The following is a 27,238-nucleotide window of genomic DNA, read 5'->3' on the forward strand; positions in this document are numbered from 1 at the left end:
GGATTGAGAGCAGCCCTGAGGATGACAACTTGGGGGTACTGGTGGAGGAAAAATTGGACATGAGCTGGCAATGTGCGCTCACAGCCCAGAAAGCCAACCATATCCTGAGCTGCATAAAAAGAAATGTGGCCACAAGGTCAAGGGAGGTGATTCTGCCCCTCTACTCCACTCTTGTGAGACCCCACTGGGAGTACCATGTCCAGCTCTTGAGCCCCCAATATAAGAAAAACATGGACCTGCTCAAGCTGATCCAGAGGAGGGCCACAAAAATGATCCGAGGGTTGGAGCACCTCCTGTATGAGGACAGGCTGAGATAGTTGGGGTGGTTTAGCCTGGAGAAGAGAAGGCTCAGGGGAGACCTCACTGCAGCCTTTCAGTACTTAAAGGAGGCCTACAGGAAAGATGGGGAGGGACTCTTTATCAGGGATCGTAGTGATAGGACGAGGGTAACGGTTCTAAAATGAAAGAGGTTGGGTTTAGATTAGATATTAGGAAGAAATTCTCTACTCTGAGGGTGGTGAGACACTGGAACAGGTTGCCCAGGAAAGTTGTGGATACCCCCTCCCTCGAAGTGTTCAAGGGCAGGTTGGATGAGGCTTTGAGTAACCTGATTTAGTGGAAAGAGTCCCTGCCCATGGCAGGGGGGCTGGAACTAAAAGGTCTTAGAGACCTTAGTCTCTTCCAACCCAAACAGACCTTAGTCTCTTCCAACCCAAACCATTCTATGATTCTATGATTTTTAATTTAACAATTATTCCTAGCACAAGAGAACAGAGAGAGAAAAGAGAATAAAGGCTGTGACAGATCTTAAGTTCAAAGGCCACATATATCATCAATCAGGACTTCCTTCTCTCTCCAAGTTCTACTTTGGTTTATTTCTATCTTAAGCTAAATGAATTGTGCTTTGCTGTCTGTTCACCCAGAAGTCAGGCTTACTCGTTTATTTTCAGTTATTTATCCATTTTCATAAAATGGCCCATTTCCAGAACAAGCATGGCAGTCATTTCTATCAAGATAATTCAGAAGACACGTATAGGTATCATAAATGGTACTTGATACAAGGAAAACAAGCACACAGGACTTTACTCAACATCAGTTTTGTAACAGGCCATCAGGGAAGTAACTATTTCTGTACTTCAGAACTTCAAAGAGCTCAGCTCACCCCAGCAAATTTAAAGAACTGAGAAAAACCTCAATAAGCTGTGCAGTACACCAGGATCAGTGTTAAATATGAAACCTAAAAGAATCCCAAGATATTAGTTGATTAACACTGGTAATCATGAAAATTTTAGGCAAATCCTAACTTGAGACCAGCTTCAGCGTATCAGGGTTGCAAAATGTGTTGCATGAGATAAGAATGCAAACGCTGGAGGTACTACAGGGGGAAAAAAAAAGATTTTTTGTTGTTGTTGTTAAATTATAGTAAAAACAAACCAATAAAAACTGCACTAATTTTCACAAGCAGTATCTGATATTCAAACCTCAACCTGCGTTTCATAACACAACTACTGTATATAAAAATGTCTTTCTGTCTTCTATGTAACATGAATTACAGCTAGCCAGAACTACTTAAAAAAAAAGAACATGCATAAGAGAATGCAAAACAAAATTAAGCATAAGATCAAATGAGAGTGATTCCTAAGAAAAAGAACAAAGCCCCTACCAAGGTCATCAAAGATAAGTAGTCAAAAGGTGATGCAAGAATTAGAATGGCAGGATGGAAGAAGGGGAAGTAATTCCTTCCTTGTGTTACAAAAGGAAAGTTTGTTTTTTTTAAGACAGCTTGGCACTGAAACCTGAAAGAACCTGGAAAAGTCAACACTAGCTGCTGTTCTGAGAGAAGACAATATTGCATGGTATAAGGCTGTCTTGCCCTAGAACAGAACACTATTGTTCAAATGGTACACTCAAAACATTTAACTATTTTCTCAGGTGTTTTATAATTAACAAGCAGTAGCAAATGACAGCAATATAAAACAAAGCTGTATTTTGACGATGTATCGATTACCATTAGCCCTCTGTTAGGTTTAACTTTCACAGTATTTGTGACATAATGAACTTTTTTCCTCCAGTTTTAAATTAACTCTTTTACCAAAAACAGGATAGAAGCATTCTTGACTTTCAAATTTAAGAAAAAAAAAAAAAATCCAAACTTGCCCCAATTTTTCTTTTTCTTCATTTGAATATAACTATACTTGCTTAAACAGCACAGGCTGTATCTGCGGTACAACTAGTAGGAAAAAAATATGAATTATGAATTTATCACCTACTCTCAACTGGCGGAGAACACTGAAATGTTAGAGGAATGTGTTTCCTGTTGAAGACTTCCCTTCTTCCCCGATTCCCAAATTTCATTTGACAAAGCAAGCACACAAGCCTTTGCTTCCTGACCTCTCTCTAACTTAAAAAAGCAGACTAGTTAGGGTGACAGTGTATGCAAGTGGCTTGATTTATCCATGTGGAATGTAGCTATTACTTTTCAACAATCCTTTAACCAATGAAAAAATTAGAAGTAGTTAAAAGCCTTCAAAGCACAAGCATCTCTTCATATTGGAATATTACAACCTTTTTAAGATAAGCATGTGTTCTGATAATAAAGCTTTAAAAATACTGGCAAAATTGTCAAGGTAAAATATTTAACCTAGTTTCCTTCTGACTCCTTAAGTGAAGTGTGCTTGTACACAGAGTCACATTTTTCTAGGTTAACTGTTGTTTTTAAGTCTACCAGGCAAGCCCATAGCTCTTGTGAGTGCATACTGGCTCATATGTAGGAGGCATGCCAAAGTTTACCCTGTCCTGCATCTTTGCTTTATTGCCCCAACACAAGAAATCCGGCAAAACAATTTATGATTAAAATTTTATTCACTGCTTAAGCTTACAATGTCAATAGTGACCAAAATAAGGAGAAATTATTTCAAGTCAAACCTCATCACACAGAACAATCAACTATCAGCATAAACACAAGATCAGCTTCTAAGGCAATCTGCATGACTCCATCACCCCCAAGTTTTACTGTCTCAGAGTAATGATATTTGACAGTTAGTACGCTCAAGCAGATGCCACAAAATATATCTACTACTTATATGCTGCCATGCTCTCTTTGGTCTACAGCTGTTAAATCTCTAAAGCAGAGATTACCAGCTGCCTACAACATGTTAAAACAGCCCAAAAAGCTAGAGATACAATTTTGGCATGCATCACATTGGTGAGAACTTATTCTCATATAAAAAAAGTGCAGAGAAATACAATTTCATGTAGCAGACTACTCTGCTATTTGCTGTCATATCTACAGAAAGTAATATTTCCATTCACTATCAACTCCAGTGCAGCATCAAAAGAGAGCTTTTCACAGAAGGCAATCTACAGTAGCAACGCATTTAGTATCCGAAGACGGTCTGACACAGTGAGTGCTGGAGGAAGCAAGCTCCCAGCTCAGACTTGATTCAAAGCCCTGCCCGCATTGCTAAGGCAAGTGAAACTTCTAGGATCCTGTCTGCAACATGAAAATAGTTAATTTTCTGTGTAATGAAGTGTGATGTGGAATAATTTCTCCTTATTTTGGTCACTGTTGACATTGTAAGCTTCAGTAGTGAATAAAATCTAATCATAAATTATTTTGCTGGATTTCTTGTGTTGGGGCAATAATGCAAAGATGTAGCAGAGGGTAAAGTTTAATTGGTCTGCTGAACTTTGACATGCCTCCTACGGATAAGCCATAAATATGAATGAAATACATGACTGCCTCAAGTTATGCCTCTGAACATAAGCATCCCCTTCCCACAGCATGGTACTGTCATGAAACCAATGGGGTAGACTGGAAGCTGACTAAAGAAATGTTCAGAGAAGCTGCTGACTGCTGCTTGCAGGCAAGCAGGTAATTCAAGCACAGTGGCTCAGAAAAACGAGCAAAGAAATAGCTAAAGCCACCTGCAGCCAGCGTAGAATTGAACTCTGACCTGAGTTTTATGCTGTTTCTCTCTACCTATTCCTTCACAACCCTTTCTAAATCTAGTTTTCAGCAGGCTCTGGGGGAACTTTTGCAGAGTGAAAATGTCACTTCAAAAGCATGGTGGTCCATCAGTAATTTACTGCCCAATCCTAGTCCGTCAAAGCAGAAGCGAACACCTTCCCGCCTCCCTACCTCCACCCACTTTATTTTTGTTGTTTTTTAAATACCTGCTGAATTTTTGACACATAGAAGCTCCTATAAGAATGGTTCCTTTAACAGCATGTGGCAATTCAGATGAACAGGGCCAAAAACTACCTTTCTTTCTGCTGCAACAGGATACAGCTAGGCCTGTGATTATCCAAGTGGCCATATAATTGTTAGCTAGAAACAAATGCAAACAAAATACAAAGCCCCAAAGGTTCCTTACAATCTTCAAATTTATTTATATATTTTTAAACAAGATGCTAAGTGTACTGGACAGTGCTTTAAAAAAACAAACCAACCAACCAAACCCCCCAAAACCCTCTCTTTTTCCTTTGTTTCCCAGCTGGCAATTACTTTAAAGTGACAAAGGAGCTGGGAGACAAAGAAAGTTTTCTTTGCCAGAGACACAGTCTTGCCTGTCTGAGTCTGGTTTGCCTCAACATACTTCCTCCCATATGCACAAAGGCAAAAACAGACCCCTGTGATGAAATGGTTCAGCAAGAGCAGAACTAGCAGGTGGATGGAAGATGGGACATTCGCCAAGTGTCAGATGGCCATCTTCTAGATCAAAGGGACAGGCAGCCAGACAGCTCCAGCACCTTTCCCCCTTGCCTAGGAAGGAATCTTTAGAATATTGAGCTTTAGACCAATTCAAAACATTGCTCTTTTTCCAAAACATTTAGAGAGTGTTGGACATCTCATAAAGGTGCAAAGGCAAGTTTCTTCCCCAAACTGGTCACATTTGAGACATCAAGCTGAGGATGTTGAGACAAGTACAATTATTTCTCCTTCCACCTCTCTTTTAACCGTCAGGTCTAAAAAGCACACACTTTTTTGTCCCAGAATTTCAGCAGGCCAGCCACACATGCCAAAGCCATCTACATAGCTTGGCTGACAACCTCGTGTGCTCTAGCACAAAGCTGGCAGTTATTTAATACCACAGGCAACTTAAACTCTCCTCAAGCCAGAACTGCGGAAAGCCATCCCAGAGGATTAACTGTTTGGGTGACTGGGACAGCATCTACTGAAGGATAGGAATAAATGTGTCTTGCAATTGACCTCCACACCTCTTCCTTTTGTATGAGGTAAAGAAAGAAAGTTTTATCACATTTAACTGTGCTTGCTAGGAAGCCTTGAGCTAGCTTTGCAATTAAGCCATAGTGCAATTAATTGAAAATGACTGTGTAAAAGGTTGTGCAAAGCTTTACGTAGATAGGTAAGGCCCATAAAAGAAGAACAAACAATAACAATAAAATTCTGCAAGTTTTGTATTTTGTATCTCATCAGGGGCTAGAACTCTGTATGCCACTGTGCACAAAGCAGCAAGAAGCAGTTTACCAAGCACAGGTTGGCACGCTAGTGATAAAAAAAAGAAACATTAAACAAATTTTGCATGTTACAATTTTGCTGAAAAAAAGCAAAAAATTAAACCCATTTCAAAATAGCACACACATAGAAGCTGGCATAAACATTCAAGCCATCAGCTGCCCAGTGACAAATATAGAAATCTACAATCAACATAAATAAAGTCTTAGTAACATATTGCAAGGTCAACAGCAACAAAAGTTTGTCAGTTGTGCCCTTTTCTATGTGACAAGCTCAAAAAACCCCTACAATTTTGTATACATGCACTCTGTAATACCTAAATCCAGACACAAACATTCAGTCTTGCATCTTCCTTAATGCTAAACAAGAAGGATCAATATAACCACTCACTTTTACAAAATATTGCAATAAAACTACCTTCCTTCATATCATTTATTTTCCAGCCGTATCACTGCATGTGTTCTGCGTGCTTCCAAAGTGAATAGCAAGGGTACAATCTACCACCTTTCCTATGACAGGGAATGACATTCCTTCCTATGAAGGAATGACCTTCATCTTCAATTTCTGCCTTCAATGTGTGCCATGGTACTAGAAAGGACTAAATGGGTCACTAACTCCACTAAGCACCTGCATCCATCACTGTACTTGCTAGTCAGGAAGTACGAAGCAGAAAAGCTTTGATCAGAAGCGCACAAACAAGTGTCTACAGCTTAAACATATAGACTTTTCTTGTAAAGAACAGCTATGCCAACTCCATTACTGCAGGTCAAGCCAGAGAAGCTGACACAGTGAAGCGAGACATTTCTATTACACTGAACTAAAAAGGACTACGAATACAAATTATTTTCCTAATGTTAAAAATGTTGCCTGTAACTTAAGGCAAACTAGAATAACTTTATAAAGGTTGAACATATTGCTTGTACTGGAGCAGTTCTGGAGAGCTTCACCAGAGACCCAGGCACCACTGCACTTGGCTCTGGACAAAATTAAGTAGCAGATGTTATCTTCTGCCTTGTCATGACTTTCCATAATTGTCCAATTTAAAACCATAAAGTTGAATGTATTAAGTATCTGGCAGATGGAATGGAGACTAGGAGGAGAAAAATCTCGGATGGAAGTACTGAAGAAAAAAAAAAACCAAACCACACAACCCAATGTTTTGAAGGCACTGACATAAAAAAAACTAGAAGCTGTATTTCTATATGCCTTAAGTTACCTGTGAAATGACTTGGAGATGGAACAATTCTGGGATACTTCAGACCAGGGTTTAGGAAAATGTTATCGTCTTGACTTCTGGAGGGCTGTTATTCACAAGAAGGCTACAGCCTATTCTTTTGGCCAATTTTGTGAGACTGTTGGTTTTAGCCTTAAGGCCAACTCAGACCTGCCAGCCAGCAAAGTCCTTAAGAATAAAAGCATTTTTAGTCCCAGTCAAACCAATGATCTATTAAAGTTCTATAAAGAATGTTATTTTATATACCTATGTGCATGATACTAACAAATTCAGACCTTCTGAAAACTCTGAAAGCAAATCTCCTTGTCACTATGTATGTCACATGCTTACAGCACTTTTCTCAACTTGCAAAATGTGTTTTTATTCTATCATTTTGAAAGCTCTTCAATGAAGGTCAGAATAGCCCAATATAAAACCCAGTCACTGAAAACAGAGCCCACATTTATGAAATGTTTTGCCAGAAACCAGACTGCTGTTATCAAGAATAATTTAAAAACAAAACCAAACCAAACTAAAAAATCAGCTTTATTTAGCTGATCTTTACATCGATTATTTCAGTTCATCTCAGGAAGCAAGTGGTGAAATAGTTCTTCCTTACCTACCACTTACAAACTCTTTTCTTCGGACTTACTTTATATTACATTAGTTAGGCAGTGTACTTGCATTTGTTTTAAAAGTCTGTCTTTGAGCATCAGAATGGAACTACTCTTCACTACCCTGACAAAAAAAAAAAAAAAAAAAAAAAAAAAATCTATTTCACCTTCAGCTGCCACAGACTGCAATTTTAGAAGTATTGTACGAGTATTTTACCAAGAGCTCCTGTTTAGGCAGTAAAGCACTGGAAGCCATCAGCAAAATTCCTACTCTGCAACTGTGCTCTTACGGTTCAAAACCGAAGTAGGCAGTACAATCTAATTAAGTTGGAAAGAAAAAGAAAAATCTCTAAAAGGCATAACCCTTGAGGACTACTGTGAACATCTTTCCAAGGGAAGAGGATCTTTAGGCTGTATTACTTTTTGATATAATGATAAAGCACTCAAAACATATTGTGCATTTGTGATAAGGGAAATTAAATCAGATCAACTGGGTCACTGTTCATAAAGCACTGGAAATCTGTGGCATTTTCAGGCCTGTTTTTGTTTCAAATTTGTAAAAGGAGTGGCAAAACCAAACCAACCAACCCCTACAAACAACCAAAAAGAAACCAAAGCCCTAAATGTGTTCATGTGAACTGTGAAACAGTTCAGCTGAGGAGGACATCTTTTAGATCCAAGAGACGGCTGGGGGTAAAGGGAATGTGCATATATCACCTTATAAAAGATTGTTTTAAGGCTTCCAAAGATTGCTGAAGAGGTAGGAAGAAGAAACACCAGTGGGAGAAGGACAGAAGCTGTGCATACCTGTCTGACATTTTCTTCCAATTTTATTCAACCGCTATAGCTACTGTGAACAAGAAGGTCTGTGTACCTAATGGCAGTTGATAACCAGACCTCAGAAAACTGAGAAGTATTACTTGCTTTTTATGAGTCCAGTTTGTGGTATGACTGCCATCTTATGCTATCACCTTGAAATTTGCTTATGTTTTTGTGTGTATCATTTTTTGAGGTTTTGGTGGGGTGTATGGTTTGGGTTTTTTTTTCTGGGGGGTAGGTTTTTGGGGTTTTTTTTGTTGGTGTGTCCTCCCCCCCATATTCAGATATAACAATTCACAGCAGAAATACAGACTTCAGTGGCTTAAAAGCATTTTAAAATAGTAACCTTTTTTTTTTTGTGCAAACACAGTCAAGTTTCATTTGGTAGTTTCTAACGCAATTCTATCTATACCCATGAAGTGGGGTAGATCACAGTAACACCAGATCAAGCATTCATTCTCATTATTTCTCCAACTAATATCTGTGTGCCTTTACACTAAGGTTTGCAGGAACATGAGCCACAGTGGTCTCAAGTAACCACCTTAGGGTGCTTATAATCTTAAAGAATGTAGAGAATGAGAGGCAGAAAATAAGCAAAGGTGGATTTCTATACTTTTTTGCCAATAATACAGAAAAGAGTAATAAAAAGATTCTTTTCTTTATACAACACCCTTCAAAAAAGAAGGCTGTCTTCCTGTACCACTCCCCCCTGCCATATATTAGTGGATTAAAACTCAACATAAGGGTTAGGCTGAAATAAAAATATGTTTAAAAATCCCACGTAGTTTAAAAACACAGAACCTGACTACAATTAAAAAGCTATTATGCAAAGTTTGGAAAATTTTTTCAGGCTTTTTTTTTTTTAAACTATTTTCTGTCTTTCAAGATTCCTAAACTACTTTCATTCCATTAAAGAATTCAAGACCTTTGCTTTTCTGCTTGAGAAAGCCTAAGTGAAAGCTATGTTCTTGTGAGTTTTCTACTGACATCTCCAAATGCTAAAGCAAAGGAAATCCTAGTGGAGGAGAAAGTCATTCAGCACTACAGTTCACTATAGGTATCACAGGGCTGAGAAATAAAATGTGTGTTTAGGTGATTTATTACTGTTTCTGGCCAATCCAGACCAAGATCCAAGAATGCTGAGTGCTACTTCATGTCATGGATCAAAGATAACGACTCAGACATGGCAGATGTTAGCTTTGTGGCGATGTCTACGCACAAAAAAAAAAAATGCATCAAGAGATTTAGTGAAAGCTACACATCTTGAGACTAAACTCACTTTCCATATCAAAAGTGTAAACATTGTTTTTTCTAGATCAGAAATAAAGTACTGATTACTCTCTCTGGAATTTAAGTGTCAAACATCCTTATATGACCTTGTTTACACAGGACAGCAAATAAACAGGAATTCTTTAGATATGAACCTTCTTTTGTCATGACTTCACAGTCATTCCAATTTCTATTTACAAGTAAAAAGGAGAAACTGGGACTAAGAAAAGAAGTATTGATCCATACACCAACTTGTTAATCTGTTACAATAACTATCACTGCCTTATCTCCCCCACCCTTTCCTATGTTGGAATATAGTTCTGCACTGAAATGAAATTTTATCATGTTCCTATACCAGTATATTGAAGTTAATTTTATTTTAATATTTAGACATGCCAGCTTTAATTTATGCTCTTGGAGGATGATAAGACATTCAATAAACTGCCTGCTGAATAACATGTTTTGTCAGTACAAAATGGGGAGTTGGTGACTTGATTACACAGAACATGGGAGAGGTAGCTGAAGGATCTCAGAATTCCCATTCATTAGTGCCTAGTAACTGGGCAACAGTATTAGCAATGATGATAATTCTCTGAGAAGGTCTCAAGTGTAATCAGTCAGAAAGAAGGTAACACAGGAAAGATTAGGAAAGCTGACAAACTGAACTGGCTGAGGTATAAGCTACCAGCACCTGGAGTCAATTAATAAGATCCTAGTCCCATTATCCTGTCAGTGGAAGCAGAAGTTTGAAGTACAATAACAGGCAGTAACTGAACCAGTGCATTGTCAGAGCAGAGGAGCATGTGTTTGCAGGACTGTTTCAGTAGTGCTGTCAGGAATTCGTCACAAGCAAAAATATAAGAGATGCAATTGCTAGACATTTTCCTCATGAAATTCCATCCATTATAATTCAGCAAGAATAAAAAATACACCTTCAGATTAATTTTTTTTTTTTTCTTAAAAAAATGAAACAATTACATCGCTACGAAGTTTTAAAGGGATGGAGCAAACCCACCAGAACTGCAGTGTAATTGGAGTAACATTTTCATTGATTTACTATATACTTACATACTCCCAAAGAAGTCTATAAGTGCATAGGTCTCTCAAATACGGCTACGTTAATGCTGTCTTACAATTTGGCATAACAGTTTGAGGTTTATGATAGTTTAGATGTTGAGTTACTTCTACTTTTTCAAAGCAGAATGTTTTTTTGTTTCTTTCTTTGTTTAGGGTTTAGTTGTTGTTGAAAACCCAGCAAATTCAGTGCTGCCATTTTCCTATTCTACAGGCTGTGGAATGCTTGTACCTGAAGTAGGAGCAATGTTTTTCCACAGAAGACACGTAAGGCAACTAAAGCAAGTGAGCTGACTTGCCCTTTGAAAGAGCTTATTCTCCTTTCAACTGACCACATGCAGTTGCAGGATGTATGTCGCCTAGTGTAACTGCAGCCCTGAATGAAACTTCTCAGTTCATGACATATCTAGATCAGACTTTGTGTGCATAAGCCTGAGCAGGCACAGGGACATGGGACAATGGATGGGACTGACAGGCTGACCCATTGTTACCCTGCCTTCTCACAAAATCAGCCACATTAAGAAGTTTTTAAGATTTGTTTCCTCCTGTCCACTCAGAAAGGAAGAACTAATTTCAAAGACAAAAGCGCTCTGAACCTCTCACCCCATGCTGGTCAAAGGAATTAGGCTAATAATAAACACAGAATACAGGTATTAGATAGACCAATCCAGAAGTCAGTGGATAAATTTTATTTCTTTACAGACATACATACTTACGAGGGTAAAGCACAACAAAGTGCAGATACTGAAGCAGAGGCTACTCACCTTCAATGTACAGGGGCTCAACGACATCGTGATTTATCAGTTCGAAGTTCTCATGACCAATCCAGTGCTCCACATTTCTTTTCCTGCCCGTAAAGAAGTTGTCCACAACTGTAACCTCATGGCCATCCATCATTAGTTTGTCAGTAAGATGAGAACCCACAAACCCTGCTCCTCCAGTTATCTGCGTTAGGACAGTTGGTATAAATTTCTTTTTCTTTTTACAGAAACACCAGACAAAGTCTACAAACATGAAGACAGAAGAACAGTAGCTTTCAGATCTTTGCTTACCCCAGGGGAAATAACTCCATTTCCATGCTTATTTTTTTTATCCAATATTTACAGCATTTAAAATTTCAAGAGAGATGCTTGACATGTTTCATCACTGTCAGCCAGAAGTTCAGCTAACCATTCATATCAACAAAATCTCTTTTTCAGATTAGACTTTTTCCCTTTTTTCCTTCAAATTGGATTGTGCCCTTTTATGCAACAGCAAAGCCTAAAAAGATCCAAAAAGGTTAGAGGAGAATTCTCTTCAATTCTCATTTCTCGGAAAAGAGATGACAGAATGCCAGGTTATTTTTGTGGAAGATTTATAGTAACAGAAATGTCAAATCCAGCTTTTGTCTGGTTTAAATGGAAGACATATTAGGTGTTCTAAGTAAATACTACAAATTCTTTCACCCTTCATAGAAGGAAGCAAGCAAGCATATTCTTAGACAAAATCAAGTCCTTGAAGACCTCTCATTTGAAGTATCTGCTAAAACTAGAATTATTCCTTTTGTGCTTTAATGCATCCATAAGCTCATATCCTATCATTCTGTTTTCAGCCTCTCATACCATTAGCATTTGCCTGTCTTGGAACTTTATGATGCTTTACTGCAAAGAAATGAGCATAAATAAAATACTTAAAAACTCGTACTCTTGTTCCACTGCAGATGTAGAAGCAGCAAGGAAGTTCTTTATTTTTTCCCTTTCTGCACCTCAGTCTTTAACAGTAAACAAACCAACCAACCCAAAGCATTCTATGATTCTATGAAAAAGAATCACTAACTCAGTATTGAAGCAGTCAACACAGTGAGTGGTAGAACTGCAAGTTGTGTGACACAACCAGACATATCTATGGAAGCAATTATTTTCTCTGCACTTCATAAGCTGTTTTCAAGAACACACAAAGACATGACAGATCACCACTCTCAAAGAATGAAGGGATTTGTAAAAGCCCCATGTGGCATCAGCTATATGTCTGCATGATCAAATTCACATTTTGAAAGTGAGTCAGCTGTTGATCTCCATTCTTCAGCTGCAGTGACAACTAACCAAACAACAAAAGGACATGGTGAAACTGTCAAGCAGGAACCTAATGAATGAATGATGTGCTACAATGACAAAGTGCTATGTGGAGAAGGATGTAGATGCCTGAAGTTATTTCCCTTTGGGCTAGTCAAAGCCTAAACGTTTATCCTGTCCACTTCCTCCCCATCCACTATTGAAAAAAGCCAGATTAGCAGAAATTTTCTTCTTTTTTTTTTTTTTGTTTTAAAAAAACAGAAAAAGACACAAAGGCAAATAGAAAGCTATCAAAAACTGAAAAGGAAAAGATAACTACATCTGTTCTCTTCTGTAAAAACCTGAATGTCCACTTGTATTCTCACACTTGTTTTTCTTCTTAAAAATTCAGGGCCATCAGCATGTCAAATACATTGTAAGTAACAGTTAAAAGAATCATTTAGTTATCTAGTATTCTTTTGGGTTTATCAGGGCTTCCCTGCAGCTGATTCAATATGTGATTTAGTTCTTTGACAAACCTGAAGGGTGAAGAGGATTTAGAAGAAGCCCTCTTTGAAAAAAAGAAATAATCTCAGGGCTCCCACTATCCCCAAAAAGATGGAAGGGAAGAACAGGTTTCTGGCAGAATACTGTGAACAAGGAAAGAAGGAGTATAGTAACTGAGGGAGAACAGCCCTTTGCCAGATGCCACCACTTACCAAAGGAAAAATAATATGCATGGAAAACCTACTGCCGTAAGCTTATCCTGGCTTGGAAGCGAGCTGCAGCCTTGCTGAATGTTCCAAGGGTTTTGCCTTTTTGTGGTGACAAGGACAAAAGTCTTCTGTAGATGACCTGAACCTATTCATTTAACTGAGGCCCAAGGAAATCCCCTGCCACTACCTCTATTTCCAGGATTCCAGAGAAGACAAACGTAATGCTCGCAATATGTCTTTGGTGCAGTAAAAGAAGGTGTCTTCTTCCCCATCTCCCTTTTGGAAAAAAACATAAACCAAACCAAGCGCTGCTTAGAGCATTCTTCTACACTATATGCAAGAAAAAAAAAAAAGGAGCGGGGAAGCAGAAGCACAAACCAATTTTGTCTGGAAAGAAGTTTCCAATTACCTTAAATCTTTAAGTAGTTTTTATGTTAAATCTATGTTAGCTTTATTAACATATCACTTCTGTAGGTGTTAGATAAAGAACTACTTGGAAAAGGAGCTGAATTTCCCCTGGAAAAGTAAACAACTGCATAAATTAATTTTTTTTATCATTACTTGAGGATACGTTAAAAAAAAGAAAAGATTATTTATCGCTGAAGCTCTCTGTATAACCTTCCTGTAATCACTCATAAAAGCAAGGTCAATGTACTCCATTTCTAAATATGACTTCCTGCAAATCACAATGACATATTAATCTACAAAATCATATACTGTATGTGAATCATTTCCATATCAGAACTGAAGCACCAGCACCTGGGGCTTAAATAGGCATTCTTTAATAAGACATCATTAATAAAAATACTTAATTACTTAGTAGTGCCAATATGCTTGGCAACTTCAGCATCTACTAAAAGGCACAAATATTACTGATAATTTCCCCCCTAGAGGCACTTAAAAGTTTGTCTATTTGCTACACGGATTCATTTCTGCTGTCTGAAGTCAGATTCAAAACATCTAATGACCCATAAGGGAATTACTTTTTTTTTTTTTTTTTAAATTTTATGCTTTAATTGGTCTACCACATTCACTTTGGAAAAAACCCACACAACAGGTTGAACCAATGTCAACACTATCATCCATAATACTAACAGAATTCCTTCTCTTGCATAAGAAAGCCTGTGGCCTAGTCACTTCAGAGAACTGAGCAAGTAGATAAATCATGCACAACAGGACAAAGACTTGAGCTCTTTTGAATGAAAGTGCCACAGTATCCACTCTCAGCTGAAATACCACCCCTACTAGCAATCATCTCCAAATAGATGCAATATAATAAAAACATAACTGCTAGAACTGTTGTCTGATCAGGTCAGTGCTGTGTAGACTGCATTCAGAGAAAAATCAGAGTTTAGAATGGATTCCAGGAAAAGATGCAGCATCAACAAAATATGAAGCAAATAATCTACCAAAGTTCACTTGGCTTGCCAATTATTCCTGAGAAACTTCCACGTGTCACACAAGGTCTACATGAGTCCTCAATAAGCTGACTTCAGCTACTCAAAAGAACATTTTTCCTGTAGGATTATGACAGCGATATTCTAACAGAACAAAACTACCCATGTGGGCAGCAGGCTTGTGAAAGCCCATCTGAGTCCCCACTGAACTACTCCCCAGCCACAACAGAGAAGAAATGACTGAACAACTCAATGATCCTTTTGGCCAGCTTTCTCTGTAGTAATTCAAACTCTACAAAATATGCAGACACCAAAAAGCTATTCACCTTCAGGTCACCAGAAAACACTCTTATTTCAACTACTTGCCATCACTGTTGAAGCAGCAGACTTCATCAAAATATCCAGTATCTTTAGGAGGCAAAGTTTAAAGGTTAACATTAGGAGCTCCGTAGCCTACTAACAGCTTGCATGAATACTCTTCTTGAAAGTACCTTCTTGCTTACACAAAAACCATGGCATTAAAGTAACTTTATTAAACTTGGACACATGAGTACACAATTTAGGAATTTTCAGAATTAAGCCTCTCTTTGATATTTTCCTCAGTGTACCTTCCACATTCAACAAGGGAACAGGGAGCCTACAGGTCTATCTCCTTCAGACTGTCATAAAAATGACAGAACAACACTGAAGAACTAAACTAATCTGATAACACTTATTCTTTATGAATTTTTGCAATAGCAGCGAAGACTATTGGCTAACAAAACCAAATATTGTTTTTAATGCTTTAATGGCATCTTTTCAGTGTTTTTCTTCAAAATTGTGAAGAGGCAAAGGAGAACATTAGGTAAGTTAGGCACTTTAGCAGGGATTTGTCCCAGAAACTGCTCTCTACTACAGAGGCAGAAATTCATACTTCTATATTTACACATCTTAAGTAGCTATACTTTCTCTGCCTCTTCAAAATGTGGGGACAATTTTTTTCCCCAGGACAGACAGAAACAAGAAAAAAATTAGGACACAGCTAACTTCAAAAGTGTTTGTAGACAAAACTGGAAATCTAATGTTGCAGCACAGTTTGCTGAATTTAAGAATGCCTTGCACACCTACTTGTCCTGACTTAACCTGCCTTCCTCTTCCACCCTAAACCAGTTGTGATGCTTCAAAATATGAGAAGCAACTCACATGATAACAGAGAGATGAACATTCCCTCAGTCTAATTAATTGGTCCTTAACAGTGCTGCAAAGCACCTACTTTTCTAGCCTTATGACTAGATTTTGTCCAATTCAGTCACACACAAGCCTTCTGTCAAGATATGCCTGAGAAGTTTCCCAGTCTCTGCAAGTTTAAGCCATCTGGGAGCACAAGATGAAAGACCCTTTGGCAACGCAGTCCTGAGATGTTACAAGCAGAGAACAGTAGCTTAATTGGCAAGTCAAACCTCCAAACCAGAGCCCAACTGTATTACTCATATGCTGAGTTTGAGAACATCAACACAGAGTAAGTGAAGTACTACTCTAAAGCCTGTGCAGCACATATGATACACAAGGTAACTTAACTTCCTGCTTAATTCCTACTTAATTCCTGCTCATGTCTTTAATTAATCCTACAAAACTGATTATATTCCACAGATTTTTTTTTTTTTTCATTTCCCAAAACCAACTCCTGAGTAAATACCAACTTACCAAGATTCTTTTACGATCCTTTTCTGATAAAAATTTCACCGGTGGGTATTTCTGGGTGAAACTACAGAACATTGCAAAACAAAGAAGAAAAACTGTAAGTTTCAACCTTGCTTCTTCTTTCACATATCTGTCTTTGAAATATGAAAAACTACTTTGACAACCTCCCATTCTTAAAATTCTGCTCCGGGTATGTTTAGTCCTTTTTTCTAAAGAAGAATCTGGGCCAACGTGAGAAAATGCCTATGCTTTGTAGAAGCACTGTGAGAAATATCAAGATTGATCTGCAAAAAGTGTTTTTAAAATTTCTGCTTAACTGATTTTCTAGAATGAATCACTTGACTTCTATCTTTTGAGAGCAGAACTGGTGCCAGGCATGACATCACAAGGGAATAAAACATGAGCAGTGATTGGACTTTTTTTTTTTTTTAAAGTTTTAAAAAGCAAACAACCTTCTTAAAAATTCTGGAAAAGAAAGCAAGTTGTTTTGACTTACCGCATTGACTTCAAACATTTTTCCTTAAAGTTTCAATGTGATGTTTACAATAGAAAGTTTTAAGTCTCCTTGAAGTTTGACAGTAATCAATGTAAAGTTTACAATCAGAATGTTGCAGAAACTCTTAAGATACTTCAACAATTTTTACCAGAGAGCTTATTCAGTATGAAAGCTAATCCTAGTTTTCTTCTCAGAAATAGCTAGACTGCCATTATTTTGATGGTCTTCAAGCTACCTTCACTTTAATTTTTTTCCACCTTCTTCTTTACAGGAACTTAATCAAAACTAAAACATCCTAAAATAAAATTATACAAATCTTAGGTGCTCTCTCATGCTTAAAATTGGTGCTCAGAACCTCAGACGATTTCATGGACATGGACACTTCTTTCTCTCCCCACTGGCATGCATTCTGCATACAGCAACAAACTCCTCCAAAGGAAGGTGTGAATTTTATTTTATTTATTTATTTCAGTAATTAGCATTGTAGTCTTGGCAATATTTTCATAGCTCAGATTTTTCTTAACTAAGTATCAGTGTGACACTGGACAGAAATAAAACCATGGTTACTCTTCTCCTCCAGTAAGTCCACATGCTAGAGTGCAATTCGACATAGCACACAGGAGGTATATATGCCAAGACTTCACACTGATATTACATTTTCATCTACTCACAAATACACTCTGACTGAACTGACCCTACACCTCTTATCTTGAAGCACCTCCTCTATTTCTAACCTGCAGTACTGGCTCAACAGGAATTCTTCAGAGGCAAAGCACAGGTGCATCTGTACTTGCATCAACTTTTCATCCCAGAGTGAAAGCCATTTTCAGTTTCCTGGATAGGGGAAATACCGCAGCGGAATCTTCCAATGTTATCCATACAGGAAGACTGAAATAAGAAGCTACCTACACTTGCCTTATATCACCACAGGGGTCACTAACAGTAAACCTATTTCTTTGATTTAAGCTGGGAAGCAATGAGAAACAGCAGTGCATAAGTATAATGCAGACATGTAAAACACAGCCTTCCTGTGACAGAAAGGCAAATCTGCCAATAACAAGAGGCTTACTGAGTTTAAAAAAAAAGTGAAGCACCAAAATAACTTGATGCAAGGTAAGAGTCAGTCTCCTCCATTTTTAAGACCACAATTTTAAGGTGACATTTATCCAGCATGGAGTAATACTGCTGCCAAAGGGACCTCCCAACCATTTTTGCTCCTTCCATTACAGTAGTACTAGCTTAGAGGCAGTGAGCAGGAGTCTGGAACAGACCCAGCTGAATATTCATCTTTTGGCAACAACGTTGAGTTTATCTTGACCTAATGCTTGCTTTGATGACTACACAGCAATGCTTTTGCTGTGCAAATTAGTAATAAAAACCTTCCAACTTTAGCTTCATTTAAACAATCTCTTGTCATGAGACTAGCATTAAGGAATTCTTGTCTTTCCTACTTCCCAAAAGCATGATGATGGCTTGCTTTCAGGTCTTATCAGCTTATGAGGTAAAAAACCCATTGACACTAGAGGGTAAGCTTTGCAAGCAGGATCAGCCTTCAGGCATCTGACAGTGAGTAGTTATTTACTGTCAGTTTACGTAGATATAAAATTCAAAAATTATTAATCACAACAACTCACATGCAGTTGAACCAGCAGAGGTAAATGGCTACAATATTTGAAAAACCCAACAACAATAAGAACCCACATTTTGATATGGGCCATAAGAGCCCACAAGCCCACGTTTTATGAAAGTGTAATTCCCAGATCAGCTCATACAGAGGTAAAAAAAATATATTTTGATTCTTTCTCCTCATTGCTAGACATTTGAAACAAGACTCAGCAATACACTGCAAACACTACTCAAAAAGAAAAGAGCACTTAGATGGTTCCTGGGAGAAGTTTTAACTTAATGGCTCCACCCAACAACTCATTGCTCATTTGGAAAAATATGATTATTAAAAAAGAGCCGATCAGGAAATCCTCCCACAAAGGTCCTCTGTGAACAGCAGAAATACCTGAATTACCAACAACTGAAACTGAAGATATACTGGGCTATCAATAAAGATTAAATAAGTCAATTAAACAGAGGCAAAACATCAAAAATCTCATCTGAACATGAATCTTTACCCTGTAATTTGACCGTTATAATTGGTACGGTAGTATTACATGCAACTACTACAGGTGACACAACCTGCACTTTGTTTCATGTTGCCAATATATCGCCTAGTTCAATCCATGGAGTTCACACTTATATTGAGATGAACAATCAGTACTCTCACTGAAATAAATTGCATGTGGCAGGTCACTGAATCTTTCAAATCAATTGTAAAAAAACAGAACTGACAACTTTTTTTTTTCCTCTCTCTCTTCCTCAGGAGGGGTGGGAGGAGGAGGAGGAGGAGGGGCAACTGCTCACTGGCAAGACAAAACTCAAAACACCGTGGCTGTCAAGCATACCTCTGGCCAAGAGCAATGGGGTTCTGGCCCCCTCTCCAGAGGAACAGCACACAAACACTAATATGCTATACATAACCATCCAAGCTTACTGGTAGCGCTTGGGTAAGTCTGGACTTGGTCCTTTGTAATGCAGCACTCTCAGCTAGCTGTTTGCCTGGGACATCAAGAGAACCGCCTGTGAAGCAGTATCACTGTCAAAAGCAGCACTGTTCTTGTCAGAGCTGACAATTCCCACCCATATTCCAGACCTTATTTTGTGATGAAAAGCATCTGCCCATGAAGGCACTCAGATGGGAGAACTCATCTGACAGAGATGCAACCAGGCTGGGCAGCAAGGAAGTTACTTGCAAATTGAGACTAAAATCCCTGGTTTCCCCATCCAGCTTACTATCAGCGCTCAGGCGGTTCGCTGGCATAAAAGTGAGGCAATGATGTTACAGAGTGGTGACAAGCAGCCAGGGGGAAATGGATCAGGCTTGGATTTTTTTTTTTTTTTAAACAACTATCTCAATTTAGGGTGCTTGTGGAACTACAGCACATATTTAATATCTGCAGCTCATCAAAAAGCTTGTCTGCTCTTCCTCAATTGCATCATCTAGTTCAATCCAAGATACCACATTCCCTTACAAATCCTGAGAGAAGCGAATCAGTTGAGCTCATCCAAGGTACATGCACGGACTAAGATTCACAAGCAAATCACTGTGTGTTAATTGAACCATGGTAACTGATCACAAGTGTGGGAAATGTAAGGTAAAACATATTTTCAATCTCTTGAAGTTGAAACCAGTATGGTTTAGCACACACCTGAGTTGAACTTACTAAACCACGGTAATCCGTTCACCAGCTGGACTCAAAACAGCAAATACCTCCACAGGATTTGAAGTTTACAAAAATCCAGCACTCCCAGTTCGCTTTAGTGGGATTAATCAACCTGAATACCTTAAGTATTAATGTCTTCCAGGATTCCAGGCCCCATCCTCACTTAGATATGATAAAAATCTAAAGGTACTGAGGGTATACACAAAACATTTATCTCAAGCCTACAACTACAGAATTGACCGCTGCTGAACAGAAACTGTGCTTTTTAACTGCTTCCCAAATTTAGCAAAAAAGACGTACCTTTTCTCTAGATCTTTGATTTTCTCCCTTAGAGGAGCAACAGCCTAAAATAAAGGAATAATATTTAATCTTTGAAGAACAGAACAAGATTCACAACACAAAACATGCACGTAGGAAGTAACTTTAGAGCAAAAATCATGACAGTCTCCTATGAAGAGCTTCACTGAAGACACTCAAAGAAACTTGCATCTTAAAGCATCCTTTATGTCAAAAAATCCTTGAAACTTTTTCACCAAAAATAAAATCACCCAGTACAGTGTGAAATCCTTTAGCTTACCACTGAAAACAAGACACCTCAAGTACCATAGCCTTGTTTATAAGAATATCCAATGTTATGATTCCTATTTGGCAAAGTGAAGTCAGAAGTGACTTGTCTGAGGTTGTCAAAGGCAGTCTATATTAAGCAACAGCACAATAGAACAGTCAGTAAAACCTCACCTATTTAAGTGGACAGCAGATACACATACTGAAGAGTACACAGACACAGAGGCGTTAGCTCCAGTGCAAAGGCTATAATTCTCTCAGAACATGGTATGTGAATTTAAAGAAACATCGTGTTTAAAAAACTAACACACGTTTTACCTCATGATTCGAGGGTATATCAGGCTTTTAAAAAATATTAAAAGGAAATTTGTTAGAAAAATAGTTCAGAATGCTTGTTGCGATGTTTATGAGGACTTAAAAAAATAAACAAAAAGAGGAATGCAAAAGACAAACTAAGAACACAATCTTTCCATTGATTTTAAGCAATTTCAGTGGGCTTCTCACTGTGTCCAGAGGAACGATTGCTATATAAACCTGTTAGAACACAAGACACCAGGCAGACCAGACTACACTAGTACAGTCACAGACACCCACACAAGGAGTACGCGGTATTGACCTGAAAGACTTTTGGATCTGTTAAATTTTTTTGTTTTATTGTTATTAGACCGGAAGTTAAAAAACATCTGGAGAAAGATCTGTTGCACACATTCTTAGTATTTCACAACAAACTGAGGCTGAAATGGAAATTCAGAGGTATTGGTACAGAAGTTCAGAACCACCGGTGTGTTCAATAGCAATGTCTGCTCCAGAAATTGTGAGGACTTGTGCTTAAAGCATTGGTACTGCACACCATTCTTGACCACAAACATCACTATCTTTGTTCACTAGTTAAGAACAAAGTAAAGCATTTTTGGGAGGCTTCAAATTTCTAATGAAACTTATATATACTTAACATTTTGTAAGGGTGACAGAGGAAAGAATTTGCGTATATCCTTCATTCAGTAGCAAAAAACCAGTTCTCAGGAGGACTCTACCACAGTCTCTGCAGCAAATGAGACAGCAGAGCTAATACTTTCAAATAAGGTTTAGAGAAAAAAATAAACATATGAGTCACAGATCTATGTTAAAAACTCCACTAGAGTGAAGAAAGGTTCAAAAAACTTATGTAGACACAAATTCAACACTTTGAATGGTTTCAGTGGAATGGAGACTAGTGAGAGAGAACTAAATACACCCTTTCAACACAAAATGAGTGAAATGGGAGTCCTCAAAACAAAACAGACTACTACTAGCAAACTAACCTCCTCTATTTTACTTTCCACCTTCTGATCCCCATTTTCTTGAAGAGACCTGTTGGCAAGAAAAGAAAAAACATAATCCGTACCTAAGCAATAGTTGCTCCACTGCACTTGCATTATGCTTTTCCTGTTAAAACAGTATCTTCAAAGCGTCCCAAGTTAGTATTATTTCAAAGACATACTCAGAGCCAATGAAGCAGGTGGTCCAATTCCCACTGAAACCAGCTAGTCTTGTCATCAAGTTTGGCAGAAACTGAACCAAGCCCACAGGAAAAAGTAATAACAATAAAGATGACATTCATTTTACAGAGAAAATTAACTTCATTGTAGAAAAGCGTCTAATCACCGCACTAAGGTAGGATCAGCAGATATGTTTTTTTCAGTGTAGCTTTACTATGCAAATGCTTAAGATGTGTTTTTGAGGGTCTCTGTTTACTGTATGCTACAAGTATGCTAACAAAACATTTTCCCTTAATGCCGCAACTGTAACTGCAATTTCAATTAAAAAGACAGAAAGGCAAATGTGTCTAGCTTTGACTTTGAACTTTTACAAAAACAAGGAAAATACCCCATAGCAAAACTTGTCTTAAGTGACCATCTGATGGGCAATACTGACTTAGCACACAAATGCTACTTGTTTGAAATGAAGCCAAGCTTATACACTGAAGGATGTCAAGGTAACTTGTGAGAACGGAGTACTGTTTAGGAAGTTGGTGTCTTGCCCAAACCTGTGTGGTCTTATTTAGCATCTAATTGTGTAAAGTATCCAAATTAGTGGTGTTCATTCTTTGAGTAAACTTCTACAAGTGTAGAATATGTATTTTTAAATTTTACCTCTTCCATCTAGTCTATGAGATTTTCCTTACATTTGCATAATTCTTTTTTTTTTTCCAATTAAACCTTCTGAAAGGGGAATTTATCTTACATACTAAGTTTTTGCATACTAGAGGATTCATGGGTATCCAACATAAAATGGAGTTCTTTGAAATAAAACAGAGCTCCTTTATTTGGGACCTGAAGTCATTACACCTAGGGAAACAGAAGATCCTTTGTTAAGCAGATATATATATGCTATACTGTTAGTAGTTAGAGCAATGATTCCCTTCATATCCCTCTGTAAAACTCTTACTAAAAAGTCAGTTCAGTCTATTACTGATGCAAGAATTTTATTGACCAGATTCGTTTTGTCACAACAGTAAAGAATGCAGTAAACTCCTAGACTAAAACACACAGACCCTGAAACATCTTTTCAAAACAAATTGTTATTTATTGTAACAGTGGCAAATAAAAAACCTCCAGTTAACATAGTATGAATTTACTATAAGGAAGCAATATTAAGCAATTCTTGTGAATTTTTCAAATGTTTTCCCAAATAACAGAAATCTACAAAAAGCTATGCAAACAATCTGTGGAATACATAGCCTTTCCTTTCTAATAAATGAGCAAGGAAAATTTGGCAAACCTCTCTGAATATACAAAGGTTCCCTCAAAAATGGTTCCTACTATTGTTTATTCACAAATCCCAGAACTTAAGGACTGGCACTGCAGTTTAGTTTTTAATGAGCTCTTCCTCCTAACAAAGACAATCTTACTGGCTGAAGACCAACATGAGACCTTCAGAAATAAAGTTTTCCCCCTCAATAGCTCTATAATGGGCACCTCAAATAAGAAGTCAGGTGCAGATAATGGTAGAATTTGTAAGGACAGCTTATCAGGGAATGAACACACTGGATCCCACGCCCACTTGCCCTCCTCAAACCCCTCTCTGAGGTTCTTGTCCTTCCTTTGGAAATGCTCAGCTGCTCATGTAACAGCTGCTAAGCTGCCACAGTTTGCTGGTCACGATAACATGGTAATCTAAATGATACCCCCGTCTGCAAGCTGCAGCAGCTCAGCAGCTGTTTGCCTAACAGCTGAACACCTTTTAGCAAGGATAGGAAACTCCAAGAGAAGTAAAATGGACAGCCTGGGACAGGAACAGATCCCAGGGTAAGCCATCCTGGGTGAATCAGAGCCCACAGAAAATTCATTAATTTTCTTACTTTGCCTCAAACTTTCTTTACTCTGTGCTGCTAAGCATGGCAACAGAGTACCAAAACCTTTACTAGCAAAACAACGTGGTGAAATATTTTGTCCTCTATGCACAAAGACTTTGTTGTAGGGAACAGACTGTCCCCATATTCTTTTCACCACTTTCTTCAGTTGTGTCTTCCAGGTGAATTTTCCCAGAGCACAAACTCTCACATGCAAGCAGAAACACTGTGAAAATCTGCATGTTTTGCATGCGTATGCTATGCCTTCCTATTTCTCAGGGCAAAAATTCTGAGGGACAGTGCAGGACTTTTTGGCTTTTCAGCAGTTAAACCATCAGATTCTCTCCCAATTAACTGTGAAGGAGGAAAAACCTTCAGGAGGATCTGCTGCTCTTCAATGTTTAAGCCTGTATTGTCACTGAGATATGGTCAGATCTGTGCTGAGGAAAAGCAGAATCCAAGCCTATGTGCCCAGGCCAACCAATGTGCCTGTAAACATCTCCAAAATCAGAAGATGAATTTGTGTAAAGAAAGGCAGATGCTGAAGTGAGAGTAAGATCCTGGGCGAGATTTGCAGCAGACATACAACCTTTTTTGAGACTGAACACCTTGTATTTAAAAAATGGTATCAGCTGCTTAGCAACCATCCAAATAACAGTGTGAGTTGCTGTTCTATTGTCTCTCTACTTGATATACAGTGATACATATTGATGTGAAAGGTAAGTTAATTTTATTTCAGATAACGATATTCAATACAAAAATTATATACATTACCTCATATTGACAAAGTTTCCCCATACAGCTGGAAAATAAGAAAAGAGAGAATATTACAGTGTCATATAACAGTACGAGGTAATTTTTTCCTGTTATCATCAGAAGGAATTTAAAACAGTATTAAGTATGTTAATCACAAATTATCTAAATAAGTTACATACGTGATATGTATACATACAGCAACTGACTAAAACACAGCTAAGAGCATGGGAGGAATACTGATGAAATTACATGAGACCATAAAAAAAAAGTAGGAAAACACAGTAATTCAATAAAAAAGGACTAGAATACTCCAGTGCACACCTAGACTTATCTGACCAGTAAATTAGCAGATATACTTATCTGCTCATTATCCCCACACTACATTACATAAACAAAATGTACAAGAATTCTCTGAATTATAATGTGACACTGCACACAGATTAAACAAACCAGAGCTCTGGACCTGTTTTTAGGGATACTGAAAAAAATGGCAAGAGCAAGAAAGTAGTCCTGTAGACCTGAACCACATGAACTGGAAACAGCAGACTGACAAGAGTAAGAAGACTGGCACTACAGACAATAGCTGAACCAGTCCAAAGAGGTGCCACAACAGTCCTGCATTAAAGGTAGCAAGTGCTTGTGCGCATGTGAATTCTCTCTCTAAATATGTACACATTGTGATGCAGACACAAAAGATACCTAAGCAATGTAACCAAATGCCTCGCTAAGCAAACAAAGATCATTTATTACACTCTCAATATGGAAAAAAGTTTTAAGGAAGACAAACCACAGTATAAAATAGCACAGCAAACGTATCAGCTGGTGTTCACAAAAAGATTCATCTGCCCAATTTATTTTCTATTAGAAAAAAAAACAATCTTCTGAAATTGTTCAGGGTTTAAGTGATTACACAAAGACTATCAGGACACTGCTTTTCCTTTCAACTCTCAACTAGGACACAGAATGCAGATTAAAGTGAAAAAATGAGAAGCCATAAATGAGGCTACACTACAGAGTTGACAACTTCAGATCGTCAAGACAAACAAGGTTAATACGGAACAGTTACGTAAGGGACTCTGCAACACTAAGCAACACAGGAAACATACCCAGAATATCTCCAGAAAATCATTCCGCAATTGCTGTTTAAAAGACAAGGCTGAACCTAAGAATCCAAATTACACTGGGTCTTAAGAAGGAGAAGCAGCCTATATGCAGTATTAACATACTTACAGAAAGATTCTGAAGTGTCCTCAGTAAGCTGCACTTCAGGTCTCAAGTAGCAGTTAATGAACTACTTTGCCTAGATTCAGGCTTTGCATGTACATTTTCATGATTATTACTTATTGATCTCCAGCAGACAACGAGGTGTTACAGAAACAAGAAAACAAAAAACACTGCTACAGTCACAGGCACCTTCCAGGCAAGAGAAGAATGGAAACGTACCCAGGAAAGAGGAGAGGGAAAGACAGGAGTGAGGATGCAGTAATGCAGTCGCTGTTCCACCCTTTAGGGGATGGCAAAGCTACTGAACTGTTTTTAACTACTGAGTGCTGCTGAGTAATTCACAGAGTAACTCAAATGAATCCATGACAGACTATCAAACAAACTGTAGGAGGGCACTGTGATGTCTGTGGTGGTATCACAAAACCTCTGTCATCTTCTGGGGAAAAGACAAGGAAGCTTTATATTACAAGAGATGATCAATAAAATCCAACTGAATTTAAAAAACACTGTGGATTTTATGTTAATTAGATAAAGTAAATTCTCTGGGGGGAAAAGGGATACAGTGTTGAGCACTAAGTTGAATTCAAGTTATTTACCCTGTGGCTAGGATTTTAGAGTTATTTATGATAACATTAATGGAAAAACTCTCCCCTCCCCTCCCCCCCCCCCCCAGTGAATGATGACCATCTGCCAACTACAGATACAGAATGCTCAGGTTATACATTACTCAGCTATACTTACAATCAGTTATTTTTCTGGGCTACAGAAACCCACACAAATAACACAACGTATTGTTTACACAGTGGCAGGAAACATCTGGGCTTAGTTGGTGAAGCAAGAATTGATGAAAAAATGAGTTGCCAGCTGCACCACAAATACCACCCTGCCAGTTTTGTTGCAAAGACAGTGTAGCTACATTGCATTAAAGAAACTGGCTTCCTAAAGAAAACATGTTAATTGTGTGTGCCTAGTGTCCACAGCAGGGAAGGGGAGCTCAGAAAGGCATTCATGTGCTTCCAGAAACACTACGCTTGATATCCCAGTTCTGCAGGAGTAAATGACCTTCCATTAAACTACTAGGAAGCGTATTTTTGTACCATTGCAAAAAAGAATGAAAGTCCAAAATGAACCACATTGGAAATAACATATAGAGGGATTTGAAGAACCCTGAAGTCTCTCTCACACGCAGAGATGTGCTGCAGAAACTTGCTTGAACACACTGCCCTCTCAATGGATTCTGAATGCACAATTCTAAGGAGGATCTCTTTGGCTACTGCATGTTCACGTACAGCTTACGTCAAGGT

The 27,238-nt window shown here is 38.1% G+C and overlaps 1 protein-coding gene across 3 annotated transcripts in view; it reads right to left on the minus strand.

Moving 5' to 3' along the window:
• The window catches only part of UXS1 (UDP-glucuronate decarboxylase 1), a 66,950-nt gene that overhangs the window by 27,663 nt on the left and 12,049 nt on the right, over positions 1–27,238 (minus strand). For all 3 annotated transcript variants that reach the window (XM_075711442.1, XM_075711438.1, XM_075711448.1), the window contains exons 2-6: positions 24,729–24,756; positions 21,925–21,973; positions 20,360–20,403; positions 16,295–16,355; positions 11,233–11,413 (exon numbers count right to left, since the gene is read on the minus strand). In XM_075711442.1, the coding sequence (XP_075567557.1) occupies positions 11,233–11,413; positions 16,295–16,355; positions 20,360–20,403; positions 21,925–21,973; positions 24,729–24,756 (363 nt within the window). The remainder of the gene's footprint in view (positions 1–11,232; positions 11,414–16,294; positions 16,356–20,359; positions 20,404–21,924; positions 21,974–24,728; positions 24,757–27,238) is intronic.

Source organism: Pelecanus crispus, chromosome 1 (assembly GCF_030463565.1).
Source record: "Pelecanus crispus isolate bPelCri1 chromosome 1, bPelCri1.pri, whole genome shotgun sequence".
Taxonomy (NCBI): Eukaryota; Metazoa; Chordata; class Aves; order Pelecaniformes; family Pelecanidae; genus Pelecanus; species Pelecanus crispus.